This window comes from Cibotium barometz, chromosome 66, assembly GCF_041138505.1.
Source record: "Cibotium barometz isolate CiBa-2024 chromosome 66, ASM4113850v1, whole genome shotgun sequence".
NCBI lineage: Eukaryota > Viridiplantae > Streptophyta > Polypodiopsida > Cyatheales > Cibotiaceae > Cibotium > Cibotium barometz.
In genome coordinates, this window is record NC_141111.1 from 15,175,736 (window position 1) to 15,200,719 (window position 24,984).

At 38.4% G+C, this 24,984-nt stretch overlaps 1 protein-coding gene across 1 annotated transcript; it reads left to right on the forward strand.

The window, feature by feature from the left end:
- Positions 1-19,149: 19,149 nt before the first annotated feature.
- LOC147602800 (uncharacterized) lies at positions 19,150-24,861 on the forward strand. The gene is made up of 9 exons (XM_086797526.1): positions 19,150-19,361; positions 19,520-19,607; positions 19,719-19,770; positions 21,382-21,460; positions 21,590-21,672; positions 22,757-22,853; positions 23,789-23,834; positions 24,102-24,238; positions 24,353-24,861. The coding sequence occupies exons 1-9, from the start codon at positions 19,289-19,291 to the stop codon at positions 24,760-24,762; spliced, it is 1,065 nt and encodes a 354-aa protein (XP_086653652.1). The 5' UTR covers positions 19,150-19,288; the 3' UTR covers positions 24,763-24,861.
- Positions 24,862-24,984: the final 123 nt, after the last annotated feature.

Consider the following 24,984-nt stretch of genomic DNA (forward strand, 5'->3'; position numbering starts at 1 on the left):
GGGCATCCTTTAGGATGAAAAGATTAAGAACTTTTGGCTAAGCTTCCACCACACATTTGTTTTGGTGATGGATTTCTAGAGAAGAGGGTCATATACCATGATCCTCTGAAGGCCTTATATGAGAGATGCAAGGTTAGTTCACAACTCGAAAACCAATCATAATTACATATGCAAAGGCAACCATTCCTTGAAAATAAACTTGAAAATAGGGAAGACTCATCCCATAAGTCGAAGCATTCTTGCCAATGATTCTGGCACAACTGTGCTTAGACCAAGTTAATATCTATAGAGTTTGCAACAAGATGTTGGATGGTGAAGATGAGAACCAACAATGTGAGCATGGCATGACCATGGACACTCTTATATAGAAGCTTAGGTTTGCATGATTAGACAGAGCCAAAATTATATCCCTATATTTGTACTCAACACATTTGAAATAGAACCAACAATGGAACTTGCTCGTCTTTGAGGTAGAGTTCCCCTAAAAGACCACATAGATGGATGGCCTACCTTAATTGACAATGGGAGTATGTGTTATCTTGGGAGATGCGAACCTTATTAGGCCACCCAACCCTCGCACCATCCATCATATTACTACGGCGGTAAACAACTCCCAATCCATGACCATCAATTTTTTTGAAGTTAAATTTACATTTAGAACTAAATCTATGTCTTACAAGTTTTATGTGACCTCGTAGATATAACGAAAGAGAGCATCATCCTTGGTAGGGGTGGATTGCATGGTAGGGGGTGGATTGCAGCAAACAATTGGTAGTATAGTCAATTGGCAAAAAAGAACTGTAACACTCGAGCTTCCCCATGGAATGGTTATTACCATACCCTTGGTGGATGAGGGCATCCAAAACCTTGTCCTTCACTTACACGTCATCACCTTAGGTAACCCCTAGCACTCAACATTTATCTCGCCTTGCTGCTACATGGTCAACCACCCCCTTAATTAAACCATTATGGAGATCCAACACCTTATAGGTAAAGATGAAGAGCCCCTAAACCTTAAACACAACAACCTTTCGGAGGGAGGTCACTAAGAAGAAATGGATACCTAAGAGTACTTTGGCTAGCTAAGGAAAGTACGATGCCCAAGAAAAGATCTGGAAATGGCCACCATTTAGCCAGAAGCCTACCCAAGCAGGAGCCCGCATGCACAACAGAGTTTTACCCAAAACCCAAGCCCAGTTGGATCATTATCAAGATGTTAGAAGCTTGAGGCTTTTACGATGAAATCCCTTCCATTTAGGTCATCCCAAAAACCTTGCAAACTGAAACCCAATCTCCAAAGCCAAAATAGAGTTAGGTATAATAGCCTTGAATGTCTGTTTGAAATAGTCGATGTTTTGTTGGTTCCAACCAACCAAGCTATTAAGCATAGCCCAATATCCAAAGCCAAACATAGAGTTAGGTGGTAGGGTCTCAAAGCGTTGTGGGTCCCAACCAAGCTACTAGAAGTAAAAGGCTTTTTATGAAGGGAACTCCTACATTTGGGTTTCAAAGTTAAGAAAAAGTGTACCACAACCCTCTACAACCATGCCATTAAACCTAGACCATATATGGAGTGGAGACCAAAAGCCATGCCTCCAATGCCAACCCCAAAGATTAAGAAGGAATGAAGAGTAGTGGTTTCCACCTTGACTTATTTGCTGACACCACCTTTTGAGAAGCAAGAGAAGTCCATGGATGCTAAGCACAAAGAGGTAGCACCTTGCCCATGTGTAATGGCCTTACCCATCCATGTTTCCATGTTAAAGAAGAGTCACCCATGGTGCTAAACCCCAAAGAGAGCCATGCACACACTTATGTGTCACCAAGACAGGAAACCTCTAGGCTTAAAAGATCACCATGATCCCACAACACCTATGTGTACGCCACAGTGCAATACTATTTGGTCACAATTGAAATTAGAAAGACAAAGCTCAATCAAGCATGCTAGTAAAGCTGCGTCACTACTGCCTGCAAAGTCAGAGCAGAGTGACATCAAGGCTTTTGTCACTCATGATGGACAAGAGACTCTCCACCTTTGCTTATGCAGGTGCCACAATATGCCAAAAGTGTAAAACCCCCTTCTATATATGTAATGTAGCGCTTCCTCTTAACATACACACATACTTGGGAATGCTTAAAAAGTTGAAACCTAAAATAAAACTAAAAACAACAAAATTATAAACGTGCACATGCACTTACATGCATACAACACTTATACACCCACACATGTACATGCACAGTCTCTTCACATGGTAACATACATATGCACACACATATATAAATATTTTTTAAAACAAATATGTTTGTGTATGCCCACATGGCAACGTAGGCTCACATGTGCCACGTGTCAAAAAAATCCTGAAAAAAATTACATTCATAGGTGCTACATGGCAATCTAGGCATGCCACATGGCAAGTGTGCCACATGTCAAAAAACTCTTTTAAAAAAATAGTAAATAAATATTTACATTCACACCTATGCTACATAGCATGTAGACTCACATATGCCACGTGGTAACATAGGGTTACGTGTGCCACCTGTCCAAAAAAAAAGAGAGAGAAAGAAAGAGAAAGAGAAAGAACAAAGAAGAGAAGAAGAGAGAAAGGATGAGAGAGAGAGAGAGAGAGAGAGAGAGAGGATGCGTGAAAACCTTCCTTGAGAAGAGAATCGGGAAGAGAACCTAACTAGGGAGAAGAGTCGACAACACCGCAACCGAATTCGGCAAGCTCTGTATCTCCCTCTAAGGTGCAAAACATGCTTACAACCATGCTAATAAAATGAGGTAGAGCATAAACAGATGCACTTGAAATTAACCTTATCAATGCCAACTCTTCAAGAATATCTTTGGATGGGGGGACCATGGCAGACATAAGCCTGGCGCATGGTACTGCCCATTACATGGAGAACCTATCGCGTGGAGAACCCTCAACCTTGTAGGTACCTCCAAATATCTTCAATACAATCCAACACCAAGAAAACCTCACCCTACCCAACGTATTTACCACCACAAAAAAGGCCAATCTCTAGGCATCATGCTATAAGCTTGGGGTATAATATCATGTGAAGTCAAGAAGATCTGGACTGCTATCTACCCATGTAAATCATTCCATGGTGGTCCTCATACCTATTTTGCTAACCATAGGGTGTAGACGGCTTTTAATTTTGAAGGGTCCTAGCCATTTTCCATAATAGAAGGAGTCCTTATATGAAGAACTTCTCCATTGTCTATACCTTTCATGCCACCTCGATAAGATGCCTACCACCAAGGTTACCCAAAGCTTCTCATTAATATGCCCTACATCCGGGTGTGGATTGGTCTTGAACCATACCACTTAACCTTGCATGCTAAATTCATGGCATATCCTAGAACATCCACAGCTTTCCACCCTGATAGTAGCAGCTTCACCACCTTGACCTTGGGTGATGTGAGAACATAGTCACCATTAGGATGGGGGGGTATGCCAACTACTCCGTAGGTTAACATATTCCACCGTAAGGAACTTTTTCATCTTACATGCTCGTTGTAAGTGGAATATGTAAAATGGCCTTACCATATGCTTAATGTCAAATAGGGAAAGTCTAAGGACTTCGTGTATATACTTACTTGAGACTAGTAATAGATGTGAGACCATTTTTAAGTATGATCGGCCTAGTGTGAAAACTAGTTACTTGTGTATAAGTCATTTTTGACAATAAATAATACACAATCATTCCCTTGCAATAATAGAATACTTGTGAGCTCCCCTTCTTCTCTACTCTTCTTCTTTACTCTTGCTTACTTGTATGCTATTGAGTCTTTCTTACTTGCTAGATAGGTTTGTTTGTAGGTTTCCCTTTTACATTAACTTCCTCTTTTGCCCCCACCTTTTGTGAAAGAGAACCATTGTGAAGACAAATCTCTTTTTGCCTCCATCCAAGCATAGAGAGATGTTCCTTCACCCCATAGGTAAGGAGCATTCCAGTGTGACAACAAAGCAAGGATGTGATAGACGAGTTAGCACACACAAGTCGGGAAGTTGCATTTGTATTATGGCTTGAAGGCAAGCTCTTTACTTGAAAAATGGCCCTTCAATCGAAAGAAAAGAAAGCAAAGTAAGTGCACGAACATTTAGGTTAAGTGTGTACACAACAAGACTAAATAGGTGGTGCCACAATAACATGCCTCATGGCATACCTATGGGATATTCACGTGTATACATATATATGAGTTTATTTTTGTATGTAAGATATTTCACTCTCACAAATCATTACTTGGTTCTAGGTAGGACCCTTTCACACTAGAAAGGTTTATGATAATCAACAAGATGTAATTAACAATTTAGAAGAATATATGGTCCATCTCATGTATCAACTAGCACGAGTAACATGAGACATGTTCTCGTGAAGAATGTATTACAATACATCATAGAGGCTAGTTAGAGAACCATCTTTGAGACTAGCTAAGTATAAATAATAATGAACTCTCAAATAAAGTTGTAGCAAAGATAAGACAATAAATCTTGTATAGGTTGAGTGGTAGAATCTTATGAGAGCCTTGGAAGAAGCCTAGGATAGAGCATAAGATATAAACTAACTCCATGCTATTAAGGTAAGACTCATTGTAAATAAGAGAGCAAAAGAGGATGAATTTATTCAACTCAACAAACCCTATGACCTCCATGAATATGCAACTAATAGGAGATTTCTTAAAGAAAAGGCATTAAATGTATAAGAACTGATGGTGGATGGGAGTGGAGATAGTCACCACATATAGACACCTAATAGCAAACACAATAAAACCATTTACAATATTGTGGTATTTTATACATGAGGGTGTTGTAGGTCTAACTAGATATTATGAAGTATAGATTTGAAAATAAGAACATGGCATATTCAAACAAAAATACTCCTCAAGAGGATATTGATCTCCCCATGTACATACTCTAGAAAATGATAGGAGCCCTCTAAAGGATGATACCACAAAAGCCAAAAGTATTATCCCTTTTGAAGAAAAACCAACTTTATCTCAACCTTGAGAAGAGTAGTTTCTTTTAAGATAAAATTTGGCCACATAGTTTCAACTGAGGGCATTTAAGTGGATCCAAAAAAGATAGATTTCATTGTCACTTGGCCTAGACCTCATGATATACATGGATCATTCTTAGGATTATGCAGCTACTACTATAGGAAAATTGTTAAGAACTTTACATACATTGCACATCTACTAATAGATCTCCAAAATAAGGCTAAATGTTTTCATTCGATTGAATGACATGATAAATCCTTTTAAGCTTTGAAAGAAGCTCTTATTCATGTCCCTATATTATAACATCCCAGAATTTTTAGACCATGCTTTGTAGTTGTAACTGATGCAAGTGGCTATGGGAATGGGTCAATCCTCATGCAAGATGGTCATCCTTTAACTTATGAGAGCCGTAAGTTGAAACCAACAAAATGTAACTATAGCACATATGATAAAGTGTTGACTACTATAGCACATATGATAAAGTGTTGACTACTATAGCACATATGATAAAGTGTTGATGACTACTGTAGCACATGCTCTTAACATTCAGGGTTCTAAATCTCTAATTAGAGTATTAGACATTTGCTCTCTCAACCCTTGATTTAGACATGTGCCTTAGGGATGTTAGCCAGATCCTTTTGTGGTAGATTGGGGATGCTTGAAATACCATTGCACCATGCTGATAGTTGGTATCATAGATAATTCAATTATTGAATACTAATGGGCTGGTGTTATTGATGTATGCACATTTGAGGCCATGTAGTATTATTCATATTGCAAGTGATTTCATGTTATATATTGAGCTAGTGTTATTGGTGTATATGCTTGTGCCTATCTTATGCTATCATGCTAGGATTTATTGTGAGTGTCACATGGGTGCAAGGTTATGCATAGTGCATATTTATCATTTGCAGTATCATGCAGAGTTATTTCATTTATTTGGCCACAAGCTAACATTTTCTTTGCTCCTCACCCATTTAGTATGGCTAGAGTGTGTAATGTTTTGTGCACATGTAGTGCAATTATTTATGGGGGACTGTTGTAAAAGGCAATCCCAATTTGGTATGGAAATTCCTTGGGCTATTTTGGAAGAAATATAAAAAATGCCTGCATGTGGGAAGTGGAGCCACTCAGGTTAGGAGATTGCACTCATTTCTTTGTGGAGCCACCACCCCGAGGGTGGGGGGAAGGGAGATTGCACCCATTTTTTTGTGTTGTATTAATTTCTTAATGATTTTATGTGTTTTCATATGCTTTTTCCATGGTTGATTTATTGGCATATGTCGTTCAATTCTAGTTTGAAAAGTAAGTGAGTGGTGAGAGATTTCTCCGATCAATTACCATTGGGGTTGAAACTTACCTCAATTGTCATAAGCCCTATAGACCTCAAGTATGGAATTTGGACAAGGAAGGGGGATGGTAAACCTTAGCCTTTTTTTCATGTGAAAAGTATTTATACTTGTAAGCTTTGCCATGTTTTGTTTCTACACTAAATGAGAATTGTATAATAGGAAGATGAACACTTCATGCCAAACTTTTATGTGATGGTAAGAAGTGGGAATGAACACCCTAAACACATAATCATGAGTGGAAAAATGTAAATATGGAGATATATAAGACATCTTTTAGAAATGAGAAATAACATTCCCATTGTGCAAACTTGTAGTTGTATTTTTTGTGTGTGCTACTTTCAGTTCTTGCTAGTGTGGTAGTGTGGATGAGCTTAAGTGAGGGAATAGATTGTGTGCTTTTGTGAGAGACTTCTTCTTCTCCTTGTTTGTTTTTCTCTTCTCTACTCATTAGATTGAGAACTATGATGTAGATGAGAATGACATTGGGAGGTTGCGCTTTCCAACTTAAGGGAAAGGTTCCACCGACCCTTATCTTGTAAGGTATAACGCATGAACAAAAAGCGCTAGTTTCTCTTATGATTTTTTAACATCCTCACTTTTCTCCTTAATTTCATCTAGTTCATTGTATTTAGTCACATACTTGTTGGGTCTAGAGATAGATGATGACCTTTGTTTGCCTTCTTTCATCACATTTCTAATGGAAGGCTTGCGATGACTCAAGTGATGATCCATTTCTTATCAAGTCTCTTGTGCTTAGGGATGTGGGATTTAGAAAGAATAAGGGCTTTAGGTGTTTGTTTATTTTTGTCTATGGAGAAGGGGCCTTGGCCTACAATAAGGGCTTTCTTTTTTGTGGCCAACGAGATGATGAAATGGAGAGCTTGCCATGCTGGTATACTCCCAAGATTGCTTAAGAAGTTTCCATTTGTTTTTCTTGACTTGGTATATAAGATTGCTTGGCATAGTTGATTTAGAAGTTGATGTTGTACATTTGGTTTAATGTTTTGTCTTTTGTTTGTTGTAACAGTCCTACAAATAAAAGCAAAAGAAGGCAGAAACAAACAAAAAGTATACATGTGCCTCTACCCACAATGACATGGACCAAGTTAGTCGTGTAGTGGAAAGTGAAGCTGGAGAAGATGTTGGGGGTGAGGTGGAGAGTCAAGTGCTTCATCCAAATGCCACACAATGTCAACATGAGGTAGACAATAAGCTCATGTCGCACGAGGTAAATCTTGCATTAGTGCCTTACGTAGTTATTCTAGAGATTCCTAGTGATGATGAGGGGCATGAAGAAAACTTGTACCTTGCCCAAGGGGAGGACATCATGAAAAAAACCAAGTTATTCAGTTGCCATGTCCTCCAATTCCGTTATGTAGGCTATTACCACATGCCAAAGTGAGGGGCATTCAAGAAGATTTGTTGGGTTTGAAAGCGGCATTTGGGAAGGAGGGATGTCCCTAAAAACAGAGCATTCATTGTGTCCTTATGGACTTGCTCCCGTGAGGAAACCATGGTCACAGATGTGGTAATGTCTTCTTAAGATCCCCTCTAACAAGAGATAACGAGTCCAAGGATGACCTCACTCAATTTCTTACCCTTTCAGTTCTCTCCAATCACATGTTTTATGTATGGGAAGGAAATCACCGATCGGTGGCATGGACTACAGCAATCAATCAATGAGAGGTTCTCAATGACAAGGGGAAACACTACCGAGTCCTTTGCACGATCATTGATCCATGCAAGGTCAGTGAGATTACATTGCTCTCAAGTTTGCAATGCATGAACTTGTATATTTTTTCCCTATAATTAAGATGAATTCAATGTAAATAATTAATGGGAACTAACATGTGTTGTTGTCTCAGCCTCAATACACATGCCTTGGTTCCCACTACCTTGCAGGATGAGATTGTCAATTGTATAAATATATGTGCAGCTGATCAATCATCGTACATGCATGACTTGCTCGAAAAGGGATTAGAGGCTCATCATGTATATTAGGAAGAAGTACACCAAGGGTGCTGATCCTTGGTATCCATTGACACAAAGATATTTAGCAAAGCTTGTTTACAATGTAAGTACTTTGCAATCACTATTTGACTGTCCATGCTTCTCCTTCATGTGATTTTTTAACCACCTAATCAACGGCCATGGTCGCATAGATTCAAATGACAACTGCTTTGAACAAGAAGCTTGATCTAAAAAAGGTGACATTAAGCAAAGAAGAGTTGCAAAAGGAGGAGAAGAAGGAGGTAGAGTCCCTTGCATCACGTTATGGTGACTAGGTAGGCAAGGTAAGAAAATTTCTTTGGCTAGTGAGGTATTTTGTTGTCATAGGTTTGTCGAAACTAACTCTCGTATTCGTCAAACGATTCTCATTATCATTGACCCTTGAATTGGGGATGCATGGCACGACAAATTGTTATCATTAAAATGGGATTGCAAGAGCTTTGCAACATTGGAGAAATTGAATCTCCTTGCAATATGTGAAGCCCTTGTGGAAGCAAAGGTGTTATGGTTGTCTCTATTGGAGGCAAGTAGGGATACTAAAGCCATGTATCACCTTGCCCGTGGTGGTGATCATTTATATAGACAGTGAGTGCTTTTGTCCTCAACTTGTTTCTCGTTTGAATTGATCATTGTGGATAGTGTGCTAATCTTTTGTTCTCTTGTGGTTGGATATGCAGGGAAGTCTTGCTTAAGAATATATTGCATTTGGCAAGAGACATCTTGAGGGACTTTGTTGATATTCCGAGGGGCTTGGTGGTACTTATGGATTTGTCCTTGTCGGAATACTATGAGGAAATCAAATTGGAGAGGAGAAAGGCCATGTTTCCTCTAGAAACACGCATGGAGAAAAAGGAGAAGGGAGTAACCGACAAGGCCAAGAAGAACAAGTAATTAGTGCAGTTGGCCGCTTAGAGATTGGTATTTAGGTAACTTCAATTTTCGACTATTTAGACACTAGTCCTTCAATGATTCAATACTGAACTATTGTGTATGTGATGTTATATTGTGTATGTGATGGCCGCTTAGAGATTGGTATTTAGGTAACTTCAATTCTCGACTATTTAGACACTAGTCCTTCAATAATTCAATACTGAACTATTGTGTATGTGATGTTATATGTGTGCTCTTTCCTTTAGGTATTTTTGACTTTAAAGGAGAGAGGATATATTACATCGATGGCTAAGAAGTGGAAAGATGTTGCAGAGGAGACTACTTGTATGTACCCTTAAGAAGTGGAAAGATGTTGCAGAGGAGGCTACTTGTATGTACCCTTAAGAGATGGAAAATCTCACAGAGTGGGAAATAGCAAATTATCCTTGGTGGCTTGACATGGCAAAGGGACGTGTTTTAGCAAAGGAAAAGAACTTGTTTGAGGCCAAGGAGCAAAGAGGTGAGTTTGGATAATATATTGTTGATCAGATTATGTTGCTTTTATGTTTATTATCTTTTGCACATGACCATGCTTTATTTTACAAGGCGAGTGAGGCTTTCATATAATGCTATTATATGCCACGCAGAGTGTGAGGCCTTGAAAGGCTTGTTTGTTATCTTGGTTTTGAAAATTTGTTGAGTTTACAAGGGAGACTTTGTTCATTTTTTTTGGGGAATTGGGACTTGACTTGTAAACCTTCCTTGCCTATTTTTGGTTTAAGGCAAGCATCCAGTAAATCGACCAATTTTACATGAGCCATGTGATGTGGATGACATACAAGATGTGTTGGAAGAAGAGCCATCACAACTATTTGGTATGCATGTCTCGATTCCCTTTCAACCTATGCATTGTGTTGTAATACAATCTTTAAAAATTCTATTCCTTTGCATTGTGTGTCTACCTTGGGCCCTACTGTACTACTTAGACAACCCAACTATATTGCAATTGTTGGTGATTATGTGGAGATAGGACGTGATTTCATTGTGGGATTAAAGAACACCACCTACACTCAAGTCCATGAGCATATGCTTAGGTGTGCAAGTAAGGGTAGACAATATTTAAGAAAGGGCAGATTAGTGTCATGGGCTGCATATTTGGTGTTCTTGGATCTCCCATTTGGCGGAGTCCTCTACGGACAGGTGCCATGTCCACAGTGGGATGCACATTCAATCATGTTTGCTATGGCATTTCATTGGCAGCTTCTACTCTATAAGATTCTAGAGCGCTGCTTGTGATGGTCTCCATAGGAGGTAACAATCCCAGCCTCTTTACAAATGTGTACCTTCTATTGCTTTGTTTCTTCATGTTTCTTACATTGAATTAGGAGACACTACTGGTTGGGTGGAGCTCTACTGTCATGTCTCTGACTTTGAGATATCTAGGAGAGTTCTTGTGATGAATCCCTCCCCATATTGCTATTACGAGACCTCGGGACTACGCATTGAGGTAATTGCTTCGCCATGGGACACTTTTTTTCATGGTTAACTTTTAATGATTGGAAAATGTTTATAATGTCTTCTTGTGTCCTTTGTAGTATTGTACCTCCATGATGTTCATTGCACAGAGGCGTGGGATGGTTGCAGCTTCGTTTTTCTAGGAGAGTGTGCCTTGCTTTCAAGCTTTGGGCATGAAGCCCGAGGATTCTGTACTCTATTATCACTTGCCATCATCCGGTGTCCCATTGAAAACCGAGCAAATAACATGCACATTACAACCAAATGTGCTCCGATGGTGACCAAACTTTACAAGAGTAAGGGTGGGGTCCACATATACATTGTTGCAAAGTTTGGTCACCATTGGGGCACATTTGTTTGGTTGCAATGTGCATGCTAAAGGCCCAAATTTCAAGGGGGCTCTCTAAGGCCACGTCACATTGAAAACTTGTCCAAGATCATTCGTAACTTTTTTCAACATCTTACTGCCTTGCTTTTGTCACAATCTATTTTTCTCACATTCCTTATTGGCCATCCTGACCTAGCCAAGTGTAGGCCTTTTTCTCACATTCCTTATTGGCCATCCTGACCTAGCCAAGTGTAGGCCTTTTGCTAGGATTGGTGAGTGTCGAGAGAGGAGAGCAGGTGTTGAGGTTCTTAATTGTGTTTGTCGCTCATATGCATCCATAAAGAAGAGAAATACTTTGTATGCATTGGTTGCTCGTCGTGCTATTGTAGAGCAGCCGTATGTAGACCCCACATTACGACAAGTGAGATGAGAGCTACCTCTCGCACATTCTTCGCATAGCACCACGCACTCTCAGAGTTGTTTCCTTGAGGAGGCAAAGTCTAGATGCGGATGATGCTGGGTATTGTGGACTTCTAGTGGTCGTGCTCCTATGTGTGATTGTTTGATTAACGATAGCACCAAGGCACTTCTGGAGAAATTTTAGGAGGAGAATTGTAGAGCTTCACCAGTGTTCAAGAAAGTTGACCAATGTGCCTGCCATTTTCCCCACATTGACGTATGGCTAGCTTGCCTATGGTGACTCTTGCATTCATGCTTTCACTAACTAGGAGGAGGAGGAGGAGGGAGGCTCAAATGGTTCATCGAAACCAAGGGGGGAAATAGTAGGGAGAGGTGGAGGAGACTCATGTGGAGGAGGTGAGGGTGGTGATGGCTTGCCAATGATAGAGGCTACCCATTTGGTGTGCTCTCCACTCTCTTTTTTACTTGTGAGCTATCCTCTTTCTCTTTGCTTCTTGAGCCTCATGAGTGGGGGTTTCCTATTCCTATGAGATTTATTACCCCTATGACTTTGTGATCTCATTCTCTACAAAATGCTATAAAGACTAGACACCAAGCTATGATTGAATGAAATGAGCATAGAAGTGTGTGCATTTATAAGAAACAACAATCTCTTATCTTGCATTTATAAGAAACAACAATCTCTTATCTTGCATTTTAGGATATTCTAATTCATACGATAAGATTTCTTTTATTCAATTGGATGATTATATATTTTTAATTAAATATACATGATAGCTTTGGCTAGATTTTTAAAATGGACAGAATTTTTATTTAATATATTTTTAAAATAAATATTTTAAAATAATGATTTTAAAAAATCAATAAAATCCTTTCTTAAGAAAAAAATATAAATATATTTTTAACTATAAAATAATATATTATTTAATTTACATATGTTATTTATTTTTTAAAGTAATATTTTTTTAATAAATAAAAAAGCATGCCTTTAAATTATATATATCAAATAAATTAACAAATATCTAATTTTTAAAAAACCATATAGGTGTAATAATATATTTTTCAATTGATGTATATGTTATTTAAAAATATATATATTATAAAAGTATTTTACATACATATGCATGGATTATCTATAAATTATATACTTATACATATATATATATATATATGTGTGTGTGTGTGTGTGTGTGAAACTATGAATGGATACACCCATGCATGGGAGGGGATGATTAAATGGAAACTCAAGTTGATGATGTGGCATGGTGGAATGCTGATGTGGCATACACGTGTGATAAGTAGCACCAACTCAAGATGATGTGATATACCCATGGTGGATATTTTGATGACATAGATGTGGTACTTTGAGTGAGGTGGCAACTTTCCCTCCTTGATGATGTGTTAATGCATGTGACATAACATCTAATGAGGTGGCATGCCATGCCATCAATGATGAGGTGGCATGCCATGTCATCAATGATGTGGTGGCATAATGAAGTAGCACATTGCGATGGCACATTGAGGTGAAATGCATGCTGTGTGTAGGTACATGTCAGACACGTGGCCACATGCATGGATGCCTTAGGGGTCTCCACCTAGGTTTAGTACATTACCTAACCTAGGTTACCAAGCCTAGTTAGACTTGGGTTTAGGCTTGGAGAGAAGAAACTACTCAAGTAAAGCTATTTTCACATAAAATGGACAAAAATATACATTTTCTTACTCAAATTAAACTATTTTTTCATAGATTCACGTGATTAGCACTACTTTCTCACATAAAATAAGTTTTTATAATTAATTTACTAATCATGTTCAACTGCACTAAGACTTTGAAGTAAATTTCTAATAGAGATCTTGACAATCTAACTATAAGAATGAAATTTGACCATATGTTCACATTGTCCTCATAATTATCTATCATAAAATCATTCAATCAAGTAAAAATACATAATTTTTGCTATAAAGATGTGCTGCATAAAAAAAACTACTCTTTTATATATTTTTAAAACTTATAATAATTAATTTAAAATAGAAATTACATGTAAAAATTACTCAATAAATCAAATTAAGATCTCCATTACATGCCTTCCTTGTGTGCAAAGTGGGGATGGAATTAAAGTTAAAACAAGGAAGTTATTAACATTTTAAAAATCATACTATCTACCTGTTTAAGTTTGGGACATGCCATATACACTATATTTCTGACACATAAAATTTAGCGTTTGAAATTTTTGATTTTTAATCACACCATATGTTTAAGTGCACGACTACTAATAGTGCGATATTTTATTAGAAGAGCTCAATGTCAAACTCCTTTACCAAGTGAGATTAGCCAATTTCAATGAAAAATGATTGTTTTTTGCTACTACAAAAAATCTTTAAAGGTGATCCAAGGTGAGGGCCCTTATTGTACAACCACCGAATAATGGTGCTGTTAATCCTTTGGATTGCTTGAGAGTATGATAGCCACAATTAATGCATACATACTATGAATGCCTTCCCTCTCTTAGGCTTTATGGTGCATTTGTACCCATACATGTTGTTAATCCTTTAGATTGCTTGAGAGTATGATAGCCACAATTAATGCATATATACTATGAATGCCTTCCCTCTCTTAGGCTTTATGGTGCATTTGTACCCATACATGACGTATGCAATCTTGTGAGTCTCAACTAGACCATAATGCTAGGTTTTATGCCTAGGAGTCTCATCCTCATGCTTATCTCACAGAGACCACGATAAGGAGGTGCATGGATGTGTTTGAGATTAATACGGATGTTATAATATATGCAAGCAAGTCACCTTATAATATATGTAAGTTAATATTTTATAACCTATTGGGACCATGCCACAAAGAATGTATGTGGGTTTCATATGCTTGTTATAAATAATATTAGCATATTCCACCACAAGAGGTAGAAAATATCACAACAATTGGTGTGTCTACAATAAGGCTCATGCATGGCTTGTTTATTAAATTCTTTTTTAAGGTGAGTTTGAAGAAGCAAAAACATGTCTATAATGTGTTGCTTTCTATTATGAGGCTATTGTAAACAAGTTGTGGAAGGAAATGCTATACCATGAAGGTCATAAGATGATGGAATTGTGACCACAACAATTGGCAACAAAGCAGTTCTTTTTAAGTGCCGTGGATTTTATCAAGGTAGAAGAAGCAAGAATCTAATTTTTATATGGTTTAAATCAGCATGGCTTTTAAAGGTAAAGGCAAACTTTTCGTGACTTATTTTTTACAAACTTTAAGTATCAATTCACACAAAAACTCACTCAAAAACTCATTCTAGTGGTATATTATTCACACAAAACTCATTCTAGTAGTATTAATTGATCGATCTTGTTATGACTTTATATAAAGGCTTCTAACTTTAGCCTTAGAAAGATGCTCCTCCCCCCTTGGTAATCTCTCCTTTCCTCCCTACATCTCTAGCACATAGAGCCCTACCCTTCCTCCTCCATAATTCCACTCCCTCCACCAGCTGTCCCTCTGTCTCCAGCAAATAGAATCTTCCCACCTCCCTCCCTCCCTTGTACTACTAGTGCCTTTGTGATAAAAAATGTGCACATGGAGAGGCCGCATTTCTCATAAAATGTGTGCATGGGTGCGTGCATGTGTGTGTGTGTGTGTGTGTGTGTGTGTGTGTGTGTGTGTGTGTGTGAGAGAGAGAGAGAGAGAGAGAGAGAGAGAGAGAGAGATGCCTATAAGTGCCCCCGTCCCTTACATGCCTATAAGTGCCCCCTCCCTTACATGCCTAGAACAAGTTTTTACTGTCTATTACGCTCAAGGACTAAGTGAGGAATTCAGTTGACCCCAAATTGCCAAAAATTTCTTCAGTCAATGTGATTGATACATGCCTAGAACAAGTTTTTCTTGCCTGTTGTGCTCAAGGACTAAGTGAGGAATTCAGCCAACCCCAAATTGCCAAAATTTTCCTCAATCAATGATTGATATATTTTTTGGAGATTATTTTTACTTTTTAAAAATTTTTCCTTTCTAAGTTATGAAAATGCCATTTTGAGTGTTGTATTGAAGGCTATCTGTCTCTTTTTTCTGAATGATGGCATAGGTAAGTTAGCACACATTTAAGTTTTTATTTTGAATTTGTTATTTTAAGATACTAGTACATATTCAATTAGCAATCTTGCATACATCATGTATGGGTACAAATGCACCATAAAGCCTAAGAGAGGGAAGGCATTCATAGTATGTATGCATTAATTGGTGGCTATCATACTCTCAAGCAATCCAAAGGATTAACAACACCACTATTAGGTGGTTGTACAATAAGGGTCCTCACCTTGGATCACCTTTAAAGATTTTTTGTAGGAAAAATCAATCACCTTGGATCACCTTTAAAGATTTTTTGTAGCAAAAAACAATCATTTTTCATTAAAATTGGCTAATCTCACTTGGTAAAGGAATTTGACATTGAGCTCTTCTAAAAAAATATCGCACTATTAGTCGTGCACTTAAACATATGGTCTGATTAAAAATAAAAAAATTCAAACGCCAAATTTTATGTGTCACAAATATAGTGTATATGGCATGCCCCAAACTTAAACAGGTCGATAGTATGATCATAAAATGTTAATAACTTCCTTGTTTTAACTTTAATTCCATCCCCACTTTGCACACAAGGAAGGCATGTAATGGAGATCTTAACTTGATTTATTGAGTAATTTTTGCATGTAATTTCTATTTTAAATTAATTATTATAAGTTTTTAAAGTATACAAAAGAGTAGTTTTTTTATATAGCACATCTTTATAAAAAAGATTATGTATTTTTACTTGATTGAATGATTTTAGGATAGATAATTATGAGGACAATGTGACCATATGGTCAAATTTCATTCTTAACAATTAGATTTTTCGAGATATCTATTAGAAATTTACTTCAAAGTCTTAGAGAAGTTGAACATGATTAGTAAATTAATTATAAAAACTTATTTTATGTGAGAAAGTAGTGCTAATCATGTGAATCTATGAAAAAAATGGTTTAATTTGAGTAAGAAAATGTATATTTTTGTCCATTTTATGTGAAAAGAGCTCTACTTGAGTAGTTTCTTCTCTCCAAGCCTAAACCCAAGTCTAACTAGGCTTGGTAACCTAGGTTAGGTAATGTACTAAACCTAGGTGGAGACCCCTAAGGCAGCCATGCATGTGGCCACACGTCTGACATGTACCTACACACATCATGCATTCCACCTCAATGTGCCATCGTAATGTGCCACTTCTTTATACCACCACATCATTGATGACATGGCATGCTATCTCATTATGCCACCTCATCATTGATGACATGGCATGCCACCTCATTAGATGCTATGTCACATGCATTAACACATCATCAAGGAGGGAGAGCTGCCACCTCACTCAAAGTACCACATCTATGTCATCAAAATATCCACCATGGGTATATCTCATCATCTTGAGTTGGTGCTACTTATCACACGTGTATGCCACATCAGCATTCCACCATGCCACATCATCAACTTGAGTTTCCATGTAATCATCCCCTCCCATACATGGGTGTATCCATTCATAGTTTCACATATATGTAATATATATATATAATCCATGCATATGTATGTAAAATACTTTTATAATGTATATTTTTAAATAAAATATACATCAATTGAAAAATATATTATTACACCTATATGGTTTTTTTAAAATTAGTTATTTGTTAATTTATTTGATATATATAATTTAAAGGCATGCTTTTTTATTTATTTTTAAAAAATATTACTTTAAAAATAAATAACATATGTAAATTACATAATATATTATTTTATAGTTAAAAATAACTCACAAGATAGATAGAGTTTGCAAATCTCTATGAATTTGTGGGCTTGAGGTGAGTAAATACAACACTATCAAAAACTTCAATATGGGAGAGCAATGGCAAGTGGTAGCTTACATTCTTGTCTTTTCACAATGCGACTACAATATTTCCTTTTTTATGTGGCTAGTTAAAAAAATAGTTTTTTGACATTGGTATGCACATCATTTTTGGGTTATATTCAAAATTAGATGGATTGTAATTGACTAGTTATTCTTTTAAGAGTTGCAAAAAAGCACATTCAACAAGGAGTAATTCAAATTACAATTGGTAGGTGGATTGTAATTAATAATGAATCTTTAAGAGTTGCTAAAGCATGTTCTATAAGGAGTTCTAGAAGGAGCATGAAGAGGAGAAACAAGTGGAATGCCAGGAATGTTCCTATCCCCCCATGAATCATAACATGGAACTAGTATGATCATGTAACACACAACAAGGTCTTCTTTAATCCTTCATGTTCTAGTGAGTTTGGCATTCCACTACCTATTTCCACGAATATGGTTTGGTGTGCAATTTGCCATAGAAATCATATAAGTACAGGGTGTACAATGTTGAGGCCTAGACAAAACAATTTTGTGCTCATTGCCACTGCCATGGGAACCATGACACAATGCATTATTGGTACCAAAACCCAACAGGGTGGACTCTCGCAGTGTAATAGATGCTCCCCAAACCAAGGTAACCATTGGCGCCTTACTAGCCCCACTAGTCCTCAACATGTACAAGCTCCAGTGCTTAGCCTTTGTATTGAATGGAGGTTTAATTACATGGAGGATTTATGCTTCTAAAATAATTCATGAGTTTAGTAGTTTCATGTACTATATTTCATGCTAATGAAGAGGGTGAAATATTATCACTCTTGGAAGCATATGTTTTGAAAATCAATAAAGCAAAGTGATTTCAAAAAAGTTTTTTTTTTGTTTTTATAAAGGAGTGGTATTTTAGGCATTTTTTAGTTTAAACCTCACTCATTGTATATATGCAATGATATGATAAGAGTTATATTTAATGTATCTTTGATGCTCATTGATGAATGATGAGTACTCAACTTTTTTTTATGGGTTATGTTGGAAACATTAATATTATGCTTAGGAAATTCACTGGAGAAGTATACCTTTGTTTTTGAGGTGCTTTTTCTAGGGTGTGAGATCTATGTTGAGGTGCTGCTTTAGGGTGTGAGATCTATGTGCTCATTAAACGATTTTTTTATAAGAAATCATGTTATCTAGCATAAGAAATTTCTTGTTGGATTTGGAGGAGCAACCATTGATGAGGTTGAGGGAGACAACACATCTCACTAATATCACTAACACCATGCTTTGGTAGCGGTATGTCTGCTTGCACAAGTTCTCACATTGTAAGCACATCATCTTGTTTGCCTCCTTTGGCGCCGCTTCTTGGCCGCCCACTCCTATATCTCCATGCTAGAGCATAAGGGATTGGCACGATAGAACACTCCAATGGCTCCAATTTGGCGTTTGGAATGCTTAAAAGCCGATGAGTTTGTTCTGATGTGCCGATGATAGGGGTAGATGTGCATGTGCACTAGCATTAATAAATATTCAATAGGATATGATCATCTTCTGATGCAAGATAATCCTTCATCAACCAGGGGCTTTCAAAAAGTTTTAGACTTGATTATGTTTGCAATCTTGTTGTTAGATTTTATTGAAAGCAGAAAAGAGTGGCACTACCAAAGGTATGCCAAACTTTATATTCCATTTGTTTAGTTAGTCGGTTAAACCAAGTTTTGGGGTTTAATTATGCTCGACAATAATTTTATATAAAGAAGAGGCACTAATTATTGTTGCTACTGATCGCCTTCCTCCTTCCTGCTCCTGTGTTTTTCCTTTCGATGATCGAAAAATGCCACAACGCCTTCTCTTCCTGTGAGGGGCTTTCCATTAGTTTTAGGGTTAGGTTTTCTCAATGGCACCAACCTGCTTCTCAGGCCGCGGCTGCGGCGACACCCGCATGTGGGAAATGTATGCAGAATATGCAGGTCAGCGCCAATTCTACTCTGCGAGCGTTTTCTAGGGTTTTTCTGTAGGGTTTCGCTCCGGATAGCTTTTCTTCTGCGTATTTAGTGTTTCTCCCCGTGTTTTTATTGAGATCTGATGAGAACAGTCTGTCCTGCGTTTTTTTTTTCCGTTCTCCTAGACATCGCATCTAGCGAGGAAGCCCCTGGGAGAATAAAAGCTCGCCTATCTGCACTCTCTGCCTTTGCAGAATCTCAAGGGCTAACCGGGTACGCCCCATTGCCAGACGAAAAAAATCAGAGACTTCTTTTGAAATGCAAAAATATTTTTTTTTTTGATTGGCTTTCTGAGACCATTGTATCCCTTTTTGAGCTCTTCAGGAGTGCAGCCCTTGAAAGTTTGCGGAGACTCAAGACGGACCTTAGTTGGGAGGTAAGCAGATTTTCTATATGATTAAAAGCCAAATTAGGGATAAATTTCCTAGAGAAATCATTTGTCTGTGTGAGTTTGATCGACCTGATATTCTTCTAGTTATTACTTATTTGCATATGAAACTGCTTATTTGTATATGCATCCCAGAAATGAGAAGAAAAATCACGCCATTTTACTTCATAAGTATGAGCGATACATTCCTGCAGTAGATACAGTGGCATAGAGATAGATTCATGAGAGGCCAGAGCAAGCGAGGAAAATAGAGCCGGACACTTCTCACATTTTTTCTCTTATCTAACTGCGGAGGAGACAGAGGATCATTGCATGGCTCGAGAGACATCACAAGGAGCCCTTGTTTGCATGGGACCACATTCTCTCAGAGGTAATTGCAAGGGACTCAAAGGATCGGAGACATGTTCCTTAGATGCATAGAGGGGTCAGCACAAAGTCTTATCAAAGGCCCAGATTCTGAGACTTCTTTGCCCTCATAGAAAAGAACGAGGTTTAACATTCCCCATTCATTTACATGCTTACCTTACGTCACATTTTATTTCATTTTCACTTTTTCTCATGATAGCTTTTGGGGATGGTGTAGACATCCTCGTTGTTAAGGGATCAGCACACAGCCCCATGATTGGGCCGTGAAAGACCCATGAAAGATGGTAATTCTGTAGCATCGTCCCTTCACAAAGAGCAAGCCAATCGGTTAGTCTTTTAGGCCATCTGGCAGACTTTAATAAAGCTTTCTTTCTTTCTCACCTAGGCAGATTTATATGGCTCCATGCTACTTTCTGTTTAATGGATCGGCCTACGTTAGGAAGGAAATTAGAGACTTACTTGCCAAAATCCATGATGCATCCACATCTTTCACAAAACCCCTCATATGTAGCCAAAATGTGCAGGCACTCCTTGAGGTCTCCAAACAGCTATTGCTATACCTTTTGGACACTAGAGCATTCATCACTGGCAATGTGAGGAATGCCATTCCAGAGATAGAGTTCACGAGGGCCTACAATATTCAAAATTTAGAAATTAGTGTTTTTTTTGAAACCCCAAGTTTAGTGCAAGGTTTCCAAACAGAACCTCAAAAGACAGAATACCTTAACCTTTCTTGTGACTATGCACAAGCATGTTTCATAATTCATTGTTGGTCTCATCATTCATGGGCAGGGAACTGATGACCTCCCCCCACCCCTCCCTCTTTCCGGCCCCACCACTACCACCACCAGCTTCTTGCGCCCTCCCAAAAACAAAAAAAAAATCCACACCTCCACTCCCCCAACCTGCATTTATTTTTTGGGCACTTCTCACTTATGTACATACATGCATCTCAACCTCCTCTTCTTTTGTGCGCTAACTTTTGAAATGGTTTTAAAGCAAGGTGAGAGGATCAAGAAAATGATAAACTTAATCATAAAGTACTGCACAAATTAATGAGACTGCAATGTCTCTGGGCAAAGGAAGTGATAGCTTGTAAATATAGTGAATAAACTGGTATTGACCTTTCGATCTAGCCGCAAGAAGTCATTATTTGACTTTTTGTTGCAGTATTTGATGATGGTTCCAGAGAAATTGATGGTTTATTTCTATTTATTGACTTTTTAATGGCAGCTTGTTGACTCTGCTCGTTTCGCTTTGTTCTATGGGTTTGTCTTCTTCTCATGCCGGGAAAGAGGACAGAAAAGCCTTGGTAAGTGGACTTATACTTGCAGTGGAAAGTTGCTTGATAGTTCTTGAAGGAAGCTCAACTATACATGCTCTGCTTTCACTGATGTCTGGTTACTTGGGTGAAATCTCAGTATAGAAATGATTTTTGCAGCTGTAACTACTGCTGTAGAGGCCTGGCATTTGTCAATGACAGGGCGTTTCAGGCTTCTTGATCAATGGTGTTCTTTTGTTGAGGTATCTAAACCATGCCTCTGTTTTGAAAGAATATTTTAGCTGTCTAGAGAATCTGAGTGGTGTCACTGTTTGTAAATCAATGAGCTGCATACATCCAGTCCTAGCTTTTCTAGAGAGTCATGAAGAAGTCCACAATATTTAGCTCTGTTCCCTTTAGGTTCATCATTGCCTCCAAATCCAGTGCATCAATGTCTTGAATATGCTCTCAGGATCCATGCGTATGCCTGCAAGTAGTCTTTGCTAGCTCCTGGGGTTCTCTAGCCAGTCCTTTTTAGAGTAACCCAAACAGCTCCATACCTTGCTATTCTTGGTAGGCTGTTAAAATATCTGCTCTTCGGCGGACAGGGCAGAGTGCAATTCATTAATTCCCTGGACAATTCACTTATCATTCTAATGGCAGCTTCAATTGGTAGTGAAGCAGGGTCTCTTCCTCTTTAAGGATACTTTCATAGGGTATTATAGCATAAATGGAAAAGGATAAAACTGCATTGGGAGTAAAAGATATAATTACTTTGCAAGAGGAAATGCAGCTATGAGGAAGACTATGGGGAAAATCAGCAGTGTAGAGTGAAACAATGTCATTAAGGATCAGGGTTAAAGATTTAGCATGTAAAATCTTACAACGTTAGATCTAGCCAGTTCACCTCTCAGCCGCACCTTCTTTCTTGGACACCCTCCACTGATTTCCTGGGCATCAAGTTGTGGAAAACCCCATGAACTCTCACTAGTAAAGATTCTAGGTACAAAGAGTATAGGGCCCATGTAGCTGTAGCATCACAAAGCTGCTACTTGCATCATTGCTTTGATGCCATAAGCATTAATGGTGGTCACAATTTGAATCCGTTTTGTTATTGATGGGCACCTTTTCTTCTTTCTTTCCACATGAAAAAGGCGGGAGATGGAGGGACGGGGTGAGAGAGAGTGATGCTTGGTCTTTGAGGAGATGATGGCCAATGGCCATAGTTACAGGGAAATAGTGAACCTGGATTGTATTTTGTTTCATTTATGTGATTGTATATAAGCTAAAACAAGTTAAGCTTTGCTTCATAATTGAAGTTATTAAGTCTAGCTCTGTTTTGTTCAGAAACATCAACGCCATGCCATATCTGAAGATACATGGAGACAACTTCTAGAGTTCAGTCAGAGTATTCACGAGGACCTCAGTAATTATGATCCTGAAGGTTGGTCATTGAAAGGAAGCATTATGAATTCTAGAACATTTTATCTTAATTATTTTAAGGAGATGTATTTATATCTTCTGACTGGTTAAATAGCAGGAATCAGTCTTCTGAACAGTAGACTGCTTTATGCTGTATTCTAGACTTTCATAGAATGGTGCACACCATGGTATGCTGCCAGATTAAGCAATTTTTATGTGACGCATATCGTGATTCCAAAAAGTATGTCTGTTCATTTAAGTGTCTGGAGAACCATTTTCATAATACTGCAACATGCTCCACGTTTGGCTTAAGGGATCTCCCTCGCCATTGTCTCTGCCATTTAAGTGTATGGAGAACCATTGTCATAATACTGCAACATGCTCCATGTTTGGCTTAAGAGATCTCCCTCACCATTGTCTCTGCCGTAGCTCCTCGAGGAAGACCAATCAAGCTTAAACAAGATGTGCAGGTTAAGTCACCTGGATTATTTGTTTGGGAATAGCAATTTGATTCATAGATTGACCTTGTATATCGACTTACTCATCAGCGATCTATTCTTTTGAGGCGTGATTGACCTCTTAACTTTCAAGCAGTGTAACCTTGTATGAGTGTTGCATTTCACTTCTCTTCTGCAGAAGGGCTAGGTTTGTTAAGGGTGGGAAGATGGCCTTAGAGAGAAAGCGTTGTGTTAAGGAAGGAATGTTGAACTGTAATGTTGGAAAGGTACCAGGTTTGCACAAGGCAACTTACTGGCCATAGAATTAGGAGCAGAAGGCCAAGAGGAATCATGCTTATGCTAGCCCATGCAATTAGAGGAGATCCTTTCAATTGGCAGAGTAGGGACGTCCTACGCCCCCAGATTTGAGAATTACCTCTATTCAACCTGTATTTATGTTTCTTCTGTTTCTGATGAAGAGACATTGATGTGAGTTTTGATTATGAAGTGACTGCTTCAGGTGCTTGGCCTGTCCTTGTGGATGATTTTGTTGACAGCATGTACAGGTATATTTCTTTTATTTCAGTTGTCAATGATATTTGAACGCGTTGATGCATGCCATCTGAATTCCATTAGATGTTTTTGCACTTCAAGGCAGTGTACATGTGCAGTTATCAGGCTTTCTGTATGTGTGCCTGCTTGTGTATGCACATGCACGTGCTCAAGCACACTTGCCTTCCCACACTCATGTGCACCACACTGAATTGAGTTATCATTGAGAAAGGTGGCGGGAACTTATCACCAAGTTTTGCACTGATAACATTGCTATTCAGGAAGTCAACTAGTTCTGGGCGTGATTTGGATCAAGGTTTCTCCTGTGATGGAGATACTGATGTTTCTGGAAGTCCAAGTACAGGCCACATTGAGGGTCCTCAGAGCCTAAGAAATCAGACTGCTACAGTTTTGGGAGGTTAGTGTGAACCTGATGGCGTTAGCTTCCACATATCTATCTGCGTGCAAAGGTGTGCATAATTCTCCTGTAGTAGACATGCTGATTGTTTCATTCCCATCTCTTCTGTGGCAGTTCCTATTCGTAGCAAGAGACGCCGGCCTGACAATCGAAGTGAAGCGTCAGATGCTGAGTCCGTGAATTGTATTGCTCAAAGGCTTGCCGAAATGTCCAGTCCCTTGTCTTACAAACGATTGCGCTCCTCCCCAGTGGATGTCCCAGAGGCTATGGAAGGTGTCTCAGAAACAATCGCTGTACAGGATATGTACTTAGAATCAATGGAATCACCTGGAGAGATCAAACCTTTTGGAAATTTGAGCCATGTGCAGGCTCCACCATCTCGAGGGTGGTTGACATTTAGGGAGAACAAATTGGGTGTAATGCAGCCACAATCATGGCCAAATCCGGTTTGTACTGATAAGTTTCAAGTTAGCCATCCTGTTCTGGCCTCATATGGTGGTCATTTTTTCGGGCCTGGGTGCTGAGTTCATTATTTCGATTGTGTAGTGGTTTTGATCCTTGTTTATATGTAATTGATGAGATTCTTACTATTGATTCCACACAATTGAGTGGCATATTCTTGTGATGAGCTCTATCGTGTACCTGTGTTTTTCCAGCTTACATTCTGTTGCATGTATGTGTGTGCTTGTGTGTGTGTGTGTGTGTGTGTGTGCGCGCGCATGTGAGAGGGGGAGAAGAGAGAGAGA